Source organism: Lagenorhynchus albirostris, chromosome 10, assembly GCF_949774975.1.
Source record: "Lagenorhynchus albirostris chromosome 10, mLagAlb1.1, whole genome shotgun sequence".
NCBI lineage: Eukaryota > Metazoa > Chordata > Mammalia > Artiodactyla > Delphinidae > Lagenorhynchus > Lagenorhynchus albirostris.
In genome coordinates this window covers 37,230,237-37,248,427 of record NC_083104.1, presented here as the reverse complement: position 1 = coordinate 37,248,427, position 18,191 = coordinate 37,230,237, and the positions used below count along the sequence as shown (strand labels likewise).

Sequence of the window (18,191 nt, the reverse complement as noted above, 5' to 3'; positions counted from 1 at the left end):
GGCACAGGATGCCTCTGGGTCAAGAAGTAAGCCCTGCTGAAGGCTCTGCTCTGATCCCACAGTGACCACTAACCCCAAATACATACAAGTCTCCTCTCCTCACTCTGCTCAGAAACCCATTTCCTGGGATTATGAATTATCTCTGAGCTCTAATAAAATGCATACTTAGCCAGTTAGAACATTCTACCAGAGACAGTGGCAATCAAGAGAGTATACACAGAGGACTGTAAGGTGAGTCTGTTTTAGCTTGTTGATTCCAGGTGACAGGGTTTACTCAAGGATTCAATTTAGAGGAGAAAGTAGAGGTTCATAACCTATAAAGCCCAATAGTGGAACACATACCTAAATCTCAAACTGGCAAAACAAATCACCCTTGCTTAGTCAGTACTAAGTCCTGTCAGAAAAAAACATGAGTCACTGGCCCATAGTATTAGACTTGCACAAAAAAAATACTTTTAAAATTATCACTTTCAAAAATTTTGCTCTTAAAAATTATTTTAAGTCTTAAGTACAAGCTGCTGGGGAAGAATGCTAACAGAAAGCTATTCCATTAGCCCTAACCACTGAGCATGATTTACCAAAGAATAGGGGAGAGGTGAGGATGAGAGAGCAATGGCAGGGCAAAAAGAAGAAAAGTGTGCTTCCTCTTGTCCTATGGTGGCCCCTGCCCTCACTCAGGGCACTTCTGTGCCCTTTAAGAGGATATAGAGCACCAAGACCAAGCAACACCATAGTGGAAGAAAAAACAGAAATGAATCCAAGATCTGGAAAAAAGATATTTTATCTGCTTTATTATCTACAACAAAAATGTAAAAACCTAGTCATTCGTTTTCAACTTTATATTACTCAGCAATAAACATTTCTCAGATTTGTCTAGAGAATTGGGCCAAGAGAGTATATGCTTAGAAAAAGAATGTGGTGTGAGCCTAGCAGACAGGAAAGATCTGCTGAAACTCAGAAGTTTAAGAACTCTTCATAACTGACATCAACTGACACACCACACAGACAAGCACCTAGCATAATGTGACCATAAATTAAAATCCCCTATAAAAAAGAAAAAGCTGGGGCTTCCCTGGTGGCACAGTGGTTGAGAGTCCGCCTGCCGATGCAGGGGACGCAGGTTCGTGCCCCGGTCCAGGAAGATCCCACATGTCGTGGAGCGGCTGGGCCCGTGAGCCATGGCCGCTGAGCCTGCGTGTCCGGAGCCTGTGCTCCGCAACAGGAGAGGCCACAACAGTGAGAGGCCCGCGTACCACAAAAAAAAAAAAAAGGAAAAGCTAAGATTCTGAGACATGATACCATTTACCCACATTTTATAAATGTTTAATTTCTCAAAAGCATCAATATCTTCTCTTTCCCTGTAAGCTCCATTCTATACTCTGAAAATAGACTATGCCATAAAACTGAGAAAATGCAAACCGGAACTTTATAGAAGTTAAGCCATTTCTATGATCCAGCTCAGCAGAGTGACTTTTTGGTTTTGTACTGACATTGAGAAAATGGCGGCCTGCTTATCCTGAAGCCAGACAGGGCACTGGTTCTGAGGGTGAGTACAAGGAAATCTCTAAAACAAAATCAGAGATTGCTGACCTGCAAATTAATCTATAAATGGAACTCACAGGACTATCAGATACTGCTTAAAGTTTTGTAATAATAAAAATCTGCTTTCTTCTGATCAGTTTCAGTGATCAAGGACACCTGACAGGCCTTCAGAATATGCTAACAGGTAGCAAACACCCCTATAGCAAAAATCTTTAAAAAAAAGAAAAGAAAAGAAAAGAAAAACCCTGTAACTAAAAGCAGAAATGCATAATTTCTAATAAAGCATTATTCAGCAGAAAGAAATTTCAAAGACCACTAACCTGGTCCTCCTCTTCATCCTCATCCTCTGCCAGACGCTGCCTGCCTACTTCATACAGCCTGCACACCGTGTCCATGTTCAGAGAATCCATGCTGCCTTGGTTCTGAAATAGAACACCCAGTCCACAAGAAGTTAGTTTTTAGAAGGCCCATATCCACACCTCAGCTATGACTGGCACTCACACACCTTGACCCTGTAACTATCAAAGCTTCCAATACCCAAAATTCTTGAACTGATTCTGAAAATGTTATGTCTAGGACACAGAGAGGGAAAGAAAAACAGGATGAGAAGGCCTGGACAGCAAGGGAGAGATCACCATCCCTGGGAACAACACTGTTCCGAGGATGCTCTAGAGAGAGACTGACTCCTCTAAGAAAGGGCTGACAGTGTGAGTCCAGGATAATAGGAGATGGGACGCTCCACAATGCTCTATATCAGGATTTTCCTACTTCTCTTATACTGTGTATCTCCCCATCAGATGAGTAGATTACCCTAATCTATCACCAGAAATGCATCATCTTTAGAACACATAACAGACAAAAATGTCTGGAGTATAAGTTGAAAATGATCTTAAATATCAGAATAAAACAGTAGGATTTCTTCTCACTCCCTTTACCTCGATGACAGCAAGATAGCAGTCTTTGGTGTCTGTACATAGGTCAAAAATGTTCCGTTTCACATCAATGGTCGCTGGAAAACAGAATGTGACAAGACTCAGGACTAGACTACTACCGTGATCTTAAAACCAGCCTTTCTGTTAAAGGAATTCAAGGTGACTGTTCATAAATATTTCCCTAACTCCTCTGCTTTTCAAAAGCAGAAAAATTATAATTCTCTCAGAAAATGGAGGATCTTAAATAAGGATCACCAAAACAAGGCAAAATCATCAATACCTGACCTTCACACTTACCTATAGGTTTGTAATCAGTTGCATTAAATGTTCGGAAGGATGATCCAAAAGGGCTTTTCATCCTCTCTTCCAGTAAGTCATCTTCATCATCTGCCTGCAACATAGCTAGTTGGGACAGAAAGGGGAAATAGGAAAGGGAAGCAAAATACTATTAGAATCAGAAACATCCCCTATTCACAACTGCAGAAAATATTAATGGACAATCAAGACTTCAGAGAGTTTCCCTGTAGTAAATTCCTCTCAAAGCATCCTCCTTGCATATCCAAACAATATCCTCAACCTCTCATCTAGCTTCCAACAACTGTTACAGCTGAAAGCGTACAAAAATCACAAGACAAAAAAGGTTTTTCTTGAAGTTCATAATGATACGCATGGTAAATTACTCATGAAATTTCTTTCTATACAAGATTTACTTGTTATCTTCAAAGCCAGTGGCCCTCCACTCTAAATCGACATTATTCTCATCAACAAATTTTGTCACCATTTGTACTATTATTTTATCTCTTATGTTACAACTTTGAAATGTTTTTCAATTCACATTTGACAGATATTTCTAAATAGGAAGTATCAAATTAAGTGAGTGGGGAGAGGAGGGAGAAAGAGAATAATGAAAAGTGAAAAGTTTATTACCTCCATACATCACTGTCCCCGTGTGGTTGAACACCACTCGACACTGATCTAGAGCAGGAACTGTGTGTAAAAGATGGAAAGTACGAAGGTCCCACTAGGAGGGGAAAGGTCAAGGAAAACTCTTTTCCCCAAAACTTCTTATTTAACCTCATGAGGGAAATTCTGAAATACCACTTTCTTTTCCCCTCCTTCTAGGTATTAATGCTTTAGAAGTCAACAAGATCAAGATAAAGCAAAAGCATTCAGAATGCATATTACTGAATAATGACCCTGAAAATCTCCTATAATATCCTCATATACATAAAAACTACATGAGCTCCCTCTCTCCCAATAGTAGCACTTCTTTTTACTCTTATGTGTCATTTCTATAGAGCAAAAGTAAAATCCTTCTGAAGACAGATAAAAGTCAATCTGACACCTGGGGAAGTGGGAGGGAGTAATCTGGTCACTTCCCAATACAAAGAAAACATGCTAGTAAAAGTCATCGATAATTACCAGTATCAATTGAATCCCCTACAGATTCAATAATACTTCAAACCAAAGGAAAAAAACCAGGTTATTTACCTGTGTGGATACTTCGACCAGGTATTGGTAGAAAGATAAATAATTTCTGCATTACAAACTAGGTAACAAATGGCAATTAAGACATGGGCATAAAGGATACAATCTCAGTATTAATGATGACCTCCAGCCCATTCGGATGGAAAACGCCACTGATGTTCATGTTGAACTTGTCAAACTTGTGGATGGCCTGTGCAGAGCGGACATCCCAGAGGACGCCATCATTTAAGACAAGATCATCTGTAGGATTAAAGGTGGCACAGTTCCTCTTGTAGTTGTTGGCAAGATCTGGGTTAAACAGAGTCAACAGCTTGTTGCCAGTCTGAATATCATAAATCTTTAGAGAAGAAGGGGTGGGAAGAGAAAAATCAGACCAATCCATCCACTGACGAATTCAAACAGAAGCTGCGTAAAATATCTCTCTCATGCTTTCCAAAGCCCATCAAAATTATAAAAGGCCTAACATTGAAAATAACTGGAAAATAGGAAGACCACACCCATACAAGCAAAGTTTATGTACTCTGGTTCCCATTCAAGGTTTGAAAAGTCTCTTTGCCACAAGTAAGAAAATGAGAAGTGAGACTGCAATAGGGATAAGAAAACCCTCTTCTTTCCCATCCCACTTTCAAGAAACAGAAAATGTTTCTAAGACTGAAACTGAGAAACTCTCCATGTGGACTAACCAACATTACTCACAGAATACTCTGACAGGTTACTTTTTGGAGAAAGGCATCAACGAAATGCCCTTTTCTCCTTAAAATATCCCAATATACTATCCAAAGTCTACAATGTGCAACCCATGCAGAGACCAGATCTTTCCCATCAGCTTACAGACATGCTGTAATATATCCAATCTTTTTAAAAAATCCTCCTTTAATAGAGGAACAAATAGGGAGACACCACAAGGAAACAAACAAATCCAGATTGTGGGACAAGACAACTAGCCTGGTCTCTTCAAAAGTCAATGTCATGAAAACTGGAGAAATGGTTCTTGGCTTTAAAACATTAGTGAGACATAACAACCAAATGCAATATGTGAATCTTGGCTGGATCCTGGTTCAAAAAAAAAAAAAAAAAACATTTGAAACCAAACACATCAGGAACAATCGGGAAAACTGAGTATGAGATGGATATTAGTTGATATTTGGGAATTACTATAAATTTTCTTATATTTGGTAACTGTGATTATGTAATAAAATGTCACTATTGCTAGGATATACATGTTATAAGAGTTAGGGATAAAATGTTTGCAACTTACTTTCTATAATTCAGAAAAATACACATATTTACACAGAAAGAAACTATGGCAAAATACTAAACTGATGAATCTAGGTGGTAGTTATGTGTACTACTATTTCAACTCTTCTATATATTTTAACACTTTCAAATTAAGTTTGGGAGAAACCCTCTCTTCACCACTCCATATCCCCCACCTCAAGCTACTATCCCCTCTTCTTTTCATTTTTCAGCAAAATACTACAAAAGACTTGTCTATACTCAGTGTCTCCACTTCTCTCCTGTTCTCTCGTGAACCCACTCTAATCAGATTTTTCATCCCAGTGCACAGAACTAGCTCCTGACATGGTTAACACTGACCTCCACATGGTTAGTCAAAGGTCACTTCTCAATTCTCATCCTTTTTTTTTTTTTGGCCATGCCACACAGCTTGCAGAATCTTAGTTCCCCGACCAGTGATTGAACCCCAGCCCTCAGCAGTGAAAGCCCAGAGTCCTAACCAGTGAATCCCCGGGGAATTCCCTCAATTCTCAACTTATGTAATCTATCAGCAGTTTCTGACTCAGGAGATCAATCCTTCTTCAAAAGAGTCTTCCCTTGCCTTCTAGAGCACATCTTTTTCCTGAGGTCTCCTGCTACCTAACTGGCCACACACTTTGTTCTCCTTCCCAAGTTCCTTCTCACATGGGCAACTTCTAAATACTAGCACATGCCAGGACTCTGTCTTTACACCACTCTTCTCTAGCCTCCTTAATGATCTCATCCAAGTTCACAGTTCATACTGTCGACAAGTGAACAACTCCCATATTTATATCTCCCACCCCAGACTTTTCTCCTGAACCCCCAATTTGTATATTCAACTGCCCATTCCCTATTTGAGTGGCTAAGAGAATCACAAACTCCATGTATCCAAAACCCCAGGGCCCAGCTGCCTCACTTCTCATTGCCTCCACCACGCCCACCTAGGCACAGCCCCACTGCGCTCTCACATATTAGCTGGCACAACACCCTCCTAACTGGAAAGCCTCCTCTTGCTTCTCTCACAGAAACCAGACTCACACTTTAGGAATTTTACATCCAGTCATGTGCTTTCTTGCTCACCCTCCAGTGTCTTCATCTCATTCAGAGGAAAAACCAAAGGTCTTAAACAACACATTGCAAGAGGCTACATGCTATGCCCCACCACTGACCTCAGCCTTCTTCCTCCCACCTCCCAAGTAAGGGCTTTTCCCTTGCCATCCCCCGTCTTAGATCACTTTTCCCCACACATCTGCATGATGCCCACACTTCCTTCAAGACGCTGCTTAAACATTACCCAATCAGTGACACTGATTTCCTAGATAAAAAGGAAGTCCCCCACACCACCACCAAGCACTTCCTACCTCTTACCCTGCTTTCTTTTCCTTGGCAGCACTTACCATCTGACATACTATATATTTGCTTCTTTATTCACTGTCTCCCCAGTGAGGCTCCATCAAGGCAGGGACTTTATTTCATCTAAAACTTAGTGTTTGAAAATATCTGCTCTGCTAATGAAATAGTTCTCAAATTGTCAGATAAAGTTCTCTTCACATTTTCCCATATAACTCAGAATTACTTCATTACACTTACAGATTCTATCTGGAAAGAATATCACAGAGTAATTTTTTTTTGTCACCCACAGGACTTAAGTCCTCACACTCAGTCCAGAAGATCTCAGTATAAACAAATAGACAAATCACTTGAAAGAAGTGGATTCTAAAGTACTTACATGGGCAATGTCTCCTTTTGTGCCTATGACTCGATCCTGAGAGTGCTTACTGAACTCAACATAGTGATCTTCTGTGAAGGAATGCCTATGAACAAACAACAGAAGTACTGATATAACTGACCTTTGGGACATAATTATTCAACTGACTGAAAACAAGGTGATCCTCAGTCTCTTGCCTGACTATACTCACCTAAAGATTCTAAGCTCCCAAAGAGGAAAAACTTGTACACCTAAGATTAAAAAGAAAATTCCCTCCACCAGTTTGTCCAAGCAGATCCAAAATAATTAATGGAAACTACCTGGTTAAAGAAATGGCTAACTGGGTACACGTGCCTTTGAAATATGCTCCAGCTAAGATAGCAATGTACGCATGTGAACATGTGAAAATACGTAGATGTGCCATTTTGGATTAGTGAAGGGTCTGCTGTGTGATGGGAATGTATATACCTACCCAGTAAGAAAACCCAGCAATTAAGAAAAATAAAATCTTATTAAACATGTACCACAGATGAGGAAGAGAGAAGTCAGCAATATGACTTATAGCATTCCTCTTTTTCCCAAAAGCCTTTAAGTCAAAGAATCAGATGAAGGGGATAAACTGTAAAACAGAGAGACTAGGTTATAAAAGTAGATACATACTTCATATCAAATACTGATTTCATTCCCCAAAGTGCAGACAGAGGCTGGCTCCAAGTAGCAGATGTCAGCAGCAAGGACCCGTCCTAAAAGAAGATGGGAGGCCCAAGGTGGGTAATCATGTGTTTATATAAATGCCATCTTCCATTAGCATTCTAAAATATAAAATATACTGTTGGATTATAAAGAAAACAGAAAAACTTTTAGGAACCAAGAAATGGTCAGAAGCTGCTAGGACTTAAGTAACATGTACCTCCTATGTCCTAAAAAATAACTAAATTTAAGAATATTAAATCCTCCTAAAATATAATAGTTCCAAGGCAGGGGGTGGGGGGATGTGACACTTGGAAAGATGTCAAAGATGGTTCCTCCTTTCTTAATATTTGGCCATATTTCTCCATCTATCTCATCTGAATTATCAGTCAACTGGAAACAGTTGTTAGACTTCCTAGCTAAGGATTCTTAAAGGTTTTTCAAAGAGAAAGCCCAATAAAAAGGTCAACCTCCTTTACTTTAAAATCAGGAAAATTATTCTTGTCATCTTAACAGTCTTGACTTTTAGAAACAGCAAAGGCATGAATTTCATCCATAGAATAGTGTTAATAAACTGTGAACTACCACTGGAATCATATGCTTGTTTTCCTAAAAATTCACAGTACTCTGAGATTTCCTTCCAACACAAAAAGAAAACTTTAGTGGTCATAGTTGATAATCTCCATTTCCAAATGAAGCAAATTAAAAATCTATCTATGTTCAGGTCTTAGAACAAGGGTTGGCAAACATAGGGCCAGATAGTAAATACTTCAGGTTTATGCAGGCCATATGATCTGTGTTGCATGCAACTACAGTACTCAACTCTGTCATGGTAGCATAAAAGTAGCCATGACAATACATAAACGTACGAGCATGGCTGTGTTCCAATAAAACTTTATGCACAAATACAGGAAACCAGTCAGACCACAAGCCCACAGTTCACCAACCTATCCTAGAACAATGATTGAGAATAACCTAGGAAGGGACCTTTACCCTGGAAGGTTCAAGGTGTGTGATAGCTGAGTTGTGACAGTTATAGCTGGCCTCCTCCTGTCCACTAAACACATTATAGAGCTTCAATTGCCCAGTGCAGGTGCCAAGCATCAGGAACCGCTCTCGTGCTGAGAATGCACAACAGGTGAAGCCACTCTCATCCTCATTGGCTTCCCGGAACACTGAAATAGGACGGAACCTAAGCAAACAAAAGAGAATCAGAGACAAAGAACAGGCAAGGACTCAGAAAAAGAAAACTCTGTTAGAAGGACAGAAGGAAAAACAAAACATTTATGTTTCAAATGGGTTCTTCCAAAATATCAGTGACCTTCAGTGGTTCATCTTCATTTTAAAAGAGAGAAAATGACCTTCACTTAAAAATTTTAACAATAACAAAAATTCCCATGTGTAAAACCTGGGATACCATGACCTTCACTTAAGATTTTTAAGGAATAAGAGGAGACAACTTGCACCAGCACAAAAACAAACTTGAGAGCCTAGTTAGGGACAGAGTGTTGCATGGGTTCTAGAAAACATACTAGTTATAGCAAGAACACAGAGTACCTTATCAATATATTGCCAATAATCACACGAGGAACCCATGGTTGACAAAAGGGGGTATAGTCACATTGCTCATGTATTCACACAGTGATAATTCCTAGTATTTCAGGCCAACAGATGGTTTTCTGGACTAATTACTTTATGCTGATATTACCCACATACTTTGACTTAAATAGAAAAATCATTCCAATTCCCAGGAAGTGAGGTAACCTCTCCTTACCTGCTAAAGATAAGGTGCCTATCAAAGCATCCGCCATCCACCCCTCCATACTTTGGAAATGATGCCCTGCGGTTTAGCCTTGAGGTAAAGTTTATTGGCGCTTGCCGCCTCTGTTTTGGCTCAGGACATTGGTGAGGAGTAAAGAGAGAGAAAGGTGGGCAGGTGGCAACTGGGTTCTTGCAGCGAGCATGCTGCTCTCTAAGATATTCTGTGATGATACTGTCCAGCGTAGGTGGGGAAGGAAGATGTCTGTCCAACTGCTTTTTTATGGCTGGGCTTTGGCTGTAGGCGCCATGGTCCGACTTCTGCCGCAACACTCTGATTTTCCTGCCATTGCAGGGTGATGGCCTCTCTCTGATAAAACTGATCCTACCAATCAAAGGAGAGTTGCCTGCATAAGACGGGCCAGGCAGAGCTAGTGAACCCTGGGAGGCCCGTGGCTGAGGATGAGCAGTGGGGGCAGAAGGGGCAGAGGCACCCACAGCAGCATGGCTGCCCAGTCGAGTTGCAATGCCATTGGCAATGCGAGGGGTACGGGGAAGAGAAACAGGAGAAGCAGCAGCAGTGACTGGGGTGAAGGCAGAAGAATGGGAGGCAGCAGTCATGGGCAGGTCAGCCTCTTTAGTCAGCACAGTTGCTGTCTCCCCAAGCCCTTTAGAAATGAGATGGTTTCGTATCAGCAGAAGCAGCTCTTTCTCAGGAAAGGAGATCCTTGACTGGGCAACAACATCTGCTTTCTGCAGTCGTGCCAGTGACACATCAGTGCCAATGAGAAGTGGCTTTCCTGACACCCGTTCAATGAGCTCAGCAGCATATTTGCAGAACTTGACATGGTCACTGCGTTTGTCCTGCAGCACAGGCTCTTTCATCAGTTGCTGGATTTGACAGCTGCTGAAAAGGGGCAGTTTGCTGATGATCTGCCGGACAGTGCTACTGCGAGACAGGCCCACCAGGGCCTTGCAGGCCAGGGCCCGGATCTGGTCTGCATCTGTGATGGGCATCTTGATGGAGAGTAAGGACAGAAGCACCTTGATGCCATTGTTGGACTGGACCACATTCCACATCTTGGCCAGAGTGTGCTCACTGCTTTTGGGAGTCTGAGGCAGCTTTCTCCGAGGAGTTCCAGAGATAAATTTGCCAATACTAGAAATTCTGTTATCCGGGCCACACACACAATTGATGATAATCTGAAGTGCTGACTTCTGAATTTCAGCATCATGAATAAAGAACTCACCCTCAGCCACTCCCAAAATAATGCTGATACCTATTGGAAAAAATAAACATTTTATATTATTACTCATAAAACTAATGGCCAACTTCAACGGTTATTCCAGAGTCAGAATTTAGAGTTCTATTCATTTTGTTCCACTTAAAAGAAAACTAGGGCTTCCCTGGTGGCGCTGTGGTTGAGAGTCCACCTGCCGATGCAGGGGACGCGGGTTTGTGCCCCGGGCCGGGAAGATCCCACACGCCACGGAGCGGCTGGGCCCATGAGCCATGGCCGCTGACCCTGCACGTCCGGAGCCTGTGCTCCACAACGGGAGAGGCCACAACACTGAGAGGCCCGCATACCACAAAAAAAAAAAAAAAAAAAAAAACTACACTTTTTTTAAAAAAAGTATAAGGAGGGTTTCCCTGGTGGCGCAGTGGTTGAGAATCTGCCTGCCAATGCAGGGGACACGGGTTCGAGCCCTGGTCTGGGAAGATCCCACATGCCACGGAGCAACTAGGCCCATGAGCCACAATACTGAGCCTGCGCGTCTGGAGCCTGTGCTCTGCAACAAGAGAGGCCGCGATAGTGAGTGGTCCCCGCTTGCCGCAACTAGAGAAAGCCCTCGCACAGAAACGAAGACCCAACACAGCCAAAAATAATTAATTAATTTTTTTAAAAAAGTATAAGGAATAGTTTGTATAAAATGAAATCAGTTCTATTACAGTGCATCTTTATGACATAATACCTTATATGTTAAATAGGGGAATGAGGTCAGCATTATGTGGCAGTCACCCAGGGTCATGTACAAACTTTCCTGGGTAAGTAGAGCAAAAATAGTGGGAATAAATAAAAACCTTCAGCAGGAAAGGAAAAAGCCCTCAGCCCGGCTGCTATAGTGGCAGCAAGTTAAAAACAAGTGGCTATGCCTTGGGCTTTCTCCCCAGAGTGGTACACCCTAGGGCCCACAGCCAGTCACACAACTTGCCATGCTCACCTTAGCAGTAGCCCTCATCAGCCCTGCTCTTAATAAAGGGTATTTTCAAACAAAGTGTATTTTCCTTTTGTTTTTGTGTATAATAGCTTCTATCCATTCTGCACTGCTTGGCAATTACTAATTTTGATAGGGCTCAGATTACAAAGTTGCTAAACTTTTTTACTGTCTGCCCCAATCTATTTTTCTCATAAATTCTATTTTTAGCACAACACTCTGCAGAGTACAAGGTTTCCAGGAATGCACATGTACAATTATGTATATGTATACATATGTATAGGAAATGCCTATACCACCCAGAAAACCTGAATTCACTACCATGACTCCCTTATATGAAACTGATGGCATGACTTATAAGACTTACAAGGTACCCTCCTCTACTACCTTCTGTTCTAATACTGTAAAATTAGGTCAGGTAAGTAACAACCAGAATAGCAAAGGAAAACAAAGACCACGTAATAACAAAAATGGCAAGGTACAACCTACCTACAGTGGAGACGGTGGAGCCAGCCTCATCCAGCACATCCACTGATTCTGCCAACTGGAGCTGAATTTTTGGCACAACAGTGAGAATAGCCAAGACATCCAAAGCAAAGCGCACAGTGTCATTCCTGGACAGGAAGAAGAATTAGTCAAAGGGAAACTAGGATACAGCCACAAGAAACAACAACAGCTAAAAGAGAGAGACAATGGATCAGAACTACTACTGATATAGTAGGGACTATGGCTCTGTCCCTAGCCATGGCATCAGGAGAGGGCCTGTAAGTCACCACAACTTTAATTTCAAAAAACACAGGGATGGAATTTTCACCTATCAGACTGCTAAGATTAAAAACAAGGGATAATCCCCAATGCTGATGAAGATGTACAGAGACAAATGCTCTCAAACTTTTGGTGGGAGTAGAAATAAGTACACTCTTTTCAGAAAATAATTTGGAAATATGAAACAAAGTTCTTAAAACGTTCATAACCTTTGGCCCAGGAATTTCACCTCTAGGAATCTGTCCTAAGGAAATAATCAGAAGTATTCAATACAAACAAGTATTTATGCATTAAGATGTCCATTAACACATCATGGACAGCAAAAGAATTAAGAAAACTTACACAGACAAAAGGAATATATGTGTTAAATTATGGTACACTCATATGATGAACTACTTTGCAGCTACTGACAATTATTTTCAAAGAACTCTAAAGGACAAATGACAGCTCTATTTACAATAGCCCGGAGATGGAAACAACCTAAGTGCCCATCATCGGATGAATGGATAAAGAAGATGTGGCACATATATACAATGGAATATTACTCAGCCATAAAAAGAAACGAAATTGAGCTATTGGTAATGAGGTGGATGGACCTAGAGTCTGTCATACAGAGTGAAGTAAGTCAGAAAGAGAAAGACAAATACCGTATGCTAACACATATATATGGAATTAAAAAAAAGTCATGAAGAACCTAGGGGTAAGACAGGAATAAAGACACAGACCTACTAGAGAATGGACTTGAGGATATGGGGAGGGGGAAGGGTAAGCTGTGACAAAGCGAGAGAGAGGCATGGACATATATACACTACCAAACGTAAGGCAGATAGCTAGTGGGAAGCAGCTGCATAGCACAGGGAGATCAGCTCAGTGCTTTGTGACCGCCTGGAGGGGTGGGATAGGGACGGTCGGGAGGGAGGAGATATGGGAACATATGTATATGTATGACTGATTCACTTTGTTGTAAAGCAGAAACTAACACACCATTGTAAAGCAATTATACTCCAATAAAGATGTAAAAAATAAATAAAGGACAAATGAAAAGGCTCAAAATACAACATCAATGAAATAGAAAACTAAGATATAAAATTTTAAGTCTGACAATACCGAGTATTGGCAAGAAGGAATAAAAATGAAAACTCCCATAGACTGCAGTAGGAGAAGAAGATAGTATGAGCATTTTCCAAGCAACTTGGCAACATCCACTATAGATGAAATGAAGACACACTACAACCCAGGTTATACACAACATATCCTCAAGAGAGACTCCAAAAAGAGGTTTGTGGTACCATTCATTTAACAGGAAAAAAAGAAACAAAAGACACTAAATGTTCATCAATAGGAGAATAAACTACAGTACAGAAATACAAGAGTTCAAATATCAACACATAAATCTCAAACACGTAAGGGTGGCTATATACCTGAAACTTACATTAAAAGAGTAAATAAATAAGGGTGAAAAAAGCAAGCTGCAAAAGACGTACACAGGATAATATTTTATATAACTTTAAAACATACAAAAGAGTAATATATTATTGTTTACACACCCACACATATGTATAGAATAAAAAAATGGAGAGAATGCACACCAAGTTCAGAAGACTGGTCACTCTCAGGAGGCAGAAAATGGAAAGGAACTGAAACAGAAGCAAATACAGCAACATGCCAACTCTGGGTATGGAGTAGTTGTTATATTATTCTCTGTATCTTTATGTATTTTGAGATATTTCATCTAAAAGATGAGTTTGATTAAATACTATAATCTCAAATATGTATATTTACATACATTATGGAAAAAAGACTATTAAAAAAGAAATTAACAGTGGCTAAGAATAATTTTCATTTCTAAGGTTTTATATATTCTAAGCAAAACAAGTATTTTATTTTTAAAGTTAAGCTTTTAAAGGACATATTTATATTTTCTTATGTAATCAAATATGAATTTACCCCTCAAAAAATGTATTTATAACCTTCCTCATTATCTTCTGAGTTTCCATCATCTTTAAAGCAATGTTCTCCAAGTAAATATAACCTACTTTAATACTCTAAAACAGTGGTTCTTGAAGTGTGGTTAGGGGACCCTAGGAGTCTCTGAGCCTCTTTCAAAAGGTGCTGATATAAAAACTATTTTTATAATAACACTAAGATGTTACTTTCCTTCGTCACTCTCATTCTCTCAAGAGTGTATAGTAGAGCTTTCCAGAGGCTTGTCATGTGTGATGTCACAAAAGGTTGAATATAGAAGCAGATATGAGATATTAAACCAGAACATTTTAAAAACTTGCTGAAATCACCTGGTTTTATTTTGGAAACTTTTCATAAAAAATGCTAGTAAGTAATGGATTCAGATTATTTTTAAATAAATAAATATTTTTATATTTTCTCAGTTTTAATTTCCAATATGTTAAATATCAAGATGTAAAAACGAAAGTTTTTTTGGGTTCTAATAATTTTTAATACAGTAAAGGGATCTTGAGACCAAAAAGGTTGAAAACGGCCACTCCAAAGGTATTCCTCTAGATTTAATTACCCTGGGATTTAGCAAACAATCTATATGCACCCTAAATAAGCACCTCTTGTCTTTATGGCAGTGGGTGGATAGGGAAAGGAGGTCAAGAACCACTGTTTATAAATTTTGTTACTATCTTCCCTTCAGACTCCATCTTTTCCAAAATATAGTTTTAATTCTTTTTACATCATCCTCAAATAGAACCTACCCAACCTCCTGATTCCATTACCTGTTTTTCCCTGAGCCTTGTCCCACTTTGCTGTTTTCAACTGAATGGTGAAAATCATAATAAGAGCAAAAAATACAGTTTTATGTGAAGGTAAGATAAATATTATATATGGTTGTCAAGCAACAGAGAGATGTTTAAAGTCTAAGTACCACAGAATACTGGACTCCAGTGTCCAGACAGGATTTCAACCCCACCTCTGCAGCTGTAGCCATGTAGATTATGTAACTTCTCTAAGAGTACAGATAACGATCCTTGCCTATTTTGCAGTATTTATAATCACCATGACCAAACACTCTATAAATTTAAAATGATATTATCATGCTTAATTATCATGCTTAATCTAGTTTCTCAGATTCAAGTCCAAAATTTCAATTCAATTCAACAAATGTTTGTTAAGCATACACTATTGTGAAAACCAACATTAACTTTAGCAAAAAGCAGACTTTTAACTTCATGGTCCCACCTTGCATAATAGGTCTTCCAATTACAAGCAATAGAAATAAGCTGCAACAAGAGTTGGACACAAGAAAGTTTGAGGAAGACTTCAGCTGGCTCCCAATATAGCTGCGCTGGGCCATATTCTATCAAAAACTCCATCATTTCCACAATCTGTTCATGAGTATATGAACATGCCTAAAAGGAGAGATACATATTATTATTTTTTTAAATTAATTAATTTATTTTTGGCTGCACTGGGTCTTTGTTGCTGCGCGAGGGCTTTCTCTAGTTGCGGTGAGTGGGGGCTACTCTTCGTTGCAGTGCGCAGGTTTCTTATTGCAGTGGCTTCTCTTGTTGCAGAGCATGGGCTCTAGGCTCGTGCACTCAGTAGTTGTGACTTGCAGCCTCAGTAGTTGTGGCACACGGGCTTAGCTGCTCTGCGGCATGTGGGATCTTCCCGGACCAGGGCTCGAACCCGTGTCCCCTGCATTGGCAGGCAGCTTCTTAACCACTGCACCACCAGGGAAGCCCAGAGATACATATTATTAAAGAACTCAATCTGCCTGCTATCTTCTCCAGCACAGCTCAGTGGTCAACAGATTTTAATAATAAAGCTAAGTAATAATAGCTTTCAAATCCCACACTTCTTGAGTCCACAGCCCACATGTGAAACAATGAATATATATAAATGTTTAATCTTTTATTTTATTTATAACTAGACTCATAATACATTTTGCCCAAAAAGGTAACAAAATGTTCAAATCATTGGTGCATATATTTCACAGCTTAAAAAGAAGCACCACGTAAAATAATTGGTTTCTTTTCAATTTGTGATTTTTAAAACACGCAGATACCAATCTTTGTTACAAAACATACTAAGTTCAAAAATGATAGTGAAGTGGAATTATAGATGCACCCTTTCAGAAAAAAAATTCCACACAGAAGAAGGTAGAATATCTAGTACTTTCCATAAAAGAAAGCCCTTTTACAGACCTCTCAGTTCATCTTTTAGTTCTAGTATTCCAGAGATAGAAACTTACAACTGGGAGCAAAATAAGTCCTCAATATACCCATTTTTTGTTTGTTTGTTTGTTTGTGGGTTTTTTTGGCCACACCGTGTGACTTGCAGGATCTTAGTTCCCCAACCAGAGATCAAACCCAAGCCACTGCAGTGAAAATGTCAAGTCCTACCGCTGGACCACCAGGGAATTCCCTACATCCCTTTTCAAGTATTCTGCCTCCACACAGTGCAAGTATAATCCAACAATGTACATCCCACGTGGACTCCACCGATATGAATGTGCATTTCAGGCCCAAGATGCTACAGACAGTGCTAACAACGTTTCCTTTTTAGACAAGGTTCTCTCACCTTGTAAGGGGGTTGAGGATGAACAAGAATGCCACCCTCAGTCCTCTGAAGTGACTGCTTCACTTGTTCCAATTTAATGGCCAGGTGAGCCTCAAAGTACTTGCGCAAGGCCATGCACGTATGTTTCCCAGTTTGGCGGCTAGCAAATATTTCATCATCACTCAGAAGTGCACCCTGATCTTCCAAATTTAGAATCTCCAAAGTACTGATCTATTAAGAAAGAGGCAAAAGAATGGGGCAAAAGAGGAGGAAGAACAAAGAGGAAGAGAAAAGTAAAAGGAGAGGAGAAAGACTTCAATCAACTTTTGTGCTCATGAAGATTGACAAACATCAAAGTACATCTGTCCATACAACATGCTAAGAGTAGCCATATGAAAGCAAAACATTAAACCTATATTGAAAAATTACATAGTTTTCAATCATGCTGAAAGACACAGAGGCACAAAACTTGCTTTTTAGAAGGATCAAGCAATTCCCCCTGTAAGATTACTATATTCAAGGCAAGTCTACAATGGTATAGTCCTCTTAAGAGGAAAAGAAACTTGTAAATGAAGGAGGAAAAAAGACTTCATCCATAAAAATGATAGCAAAATTCCTCCAGTCAGAAGCTTCCTCTCTTCAATGCCACTGACGGGCAGCCCAGACAAGCAGAACCCCTGCTCCTCACAAAGAGAAGCCACTGAAGAACCTCACCAAGTTCACCAGACGACGAAGACCATCATAGCGGTCAAAGAGTTCCAATACAGCCCGGAAGGAGAAGCAGATTGAGAAAAACATGGTAGCGTGGCAGCATCCTGAAGCATGAGAACATTCCATTAACCACAGTGTGTAGTTCACCACATCAGACAGAACATTGTGGGGATGCATGCAAACCTGCAAAAAATAAAAATAAAACGTAATTTTTTAAAATTTGGGGGAAAGGAACCTTCACAAAAGGGAAGAAAAATTCACAGTGTAGATAGATATCTTTGCAAAATACAATAATCACTCCTGGGCAAGTCATTCTCAGTTTAAAGCTTAAGTTACAAATGAAATTTTATAACAATCTATTCCAAGCCTGAAAACAACCTAAATTTAAAGAAATATTTAAATTCCACCTAAACATACTGAGTGCTAAATTCTGCAAATATTTATATCCTTTAATGCTCACAATGCTCTGTTACACACATATTAGTATTCCCACCTAACAGGTGAAGAAGTGGCTCACAGACATAAGGGACTTCCCCAGGCTCATAAAAGTGACTGAGCCTTCTGATACTAAAGTCTACAAGTTTAATATCCATTCACTC

General features: G+C 39.8%; 1 protein-coding gene and 1 long non-coding RNA gene across 7 annotated transcripts in view; one reads left to right on the top strand and one right to left on the bottom strand.

Moving 5' to 3' along the window:
* DCAF1 (DDB1 and CUL4 associated factor 1) overlaps positions 1-18,191 on the bottom strand; it is a 93,278-nt gene that overhangs the window by 21,350 nt on the left and 53,737 nt on the right. For all 6 annotated transcript variants that reach the window (XM_060161719.1, XM_060161718.1, XM_060161720.1 and 3 more), the window contains 13 exons: positions 17,596-17,775; positions 16,903-17,112; positions 15,559-15,728; positions 12,082-12,206; positions 9,392-10,655; positions 8,611-8,809; positions 7,588-7,670; positions 6,949-7,033; positions 4,066-4,299; positions 3,402-3,495; positions 2,772-2,876; positions 2,478-2,551; positions 1,863-1,964 (listed from right to left, as the gene is read on the bottom strand). In XM_060161719.1, coding sequence (XP_060017702.1) covers positions 1,863-1,964; positions 2,478-2,551; positions 2,772-2,876; positions 3,402-3,495; positions 4,066-4,299; positions 6,949-7,033; positions 7,588-7,670; positions 8,611-8,809; positions 9,392-10,655; positions 12,082-12,206; positions 15,559-15,728; positions 16,903-17,112; positions 17,596-17,775 — 2,925 coding nt within the window. The remainder of the gene's footprint in view (positions 1-1,862; positions 1,965-2,477; positions 2,552-2,771; positions 2,877-3,401; positions 3,496-4,065; positions 4,300-6,948; positions 7,034-7,587; positions 7,671-8,610; positions 8,810-9,391; positions 10,656-12,081; positions 12,207-15,558; positions 15,729-16,902; positions 17,113-17,595; positions 17,776-18,191) is intronic.
* LOC132526967 (uncharacterized) overlaps positions 1-18,191 on the top strand; it is a 44,807-nt gene that overhangs the window by 20,621 nt on the left and 5,995 nt on the right. The gene's annotated exons all lie outside the window — the stretch shown is intronic.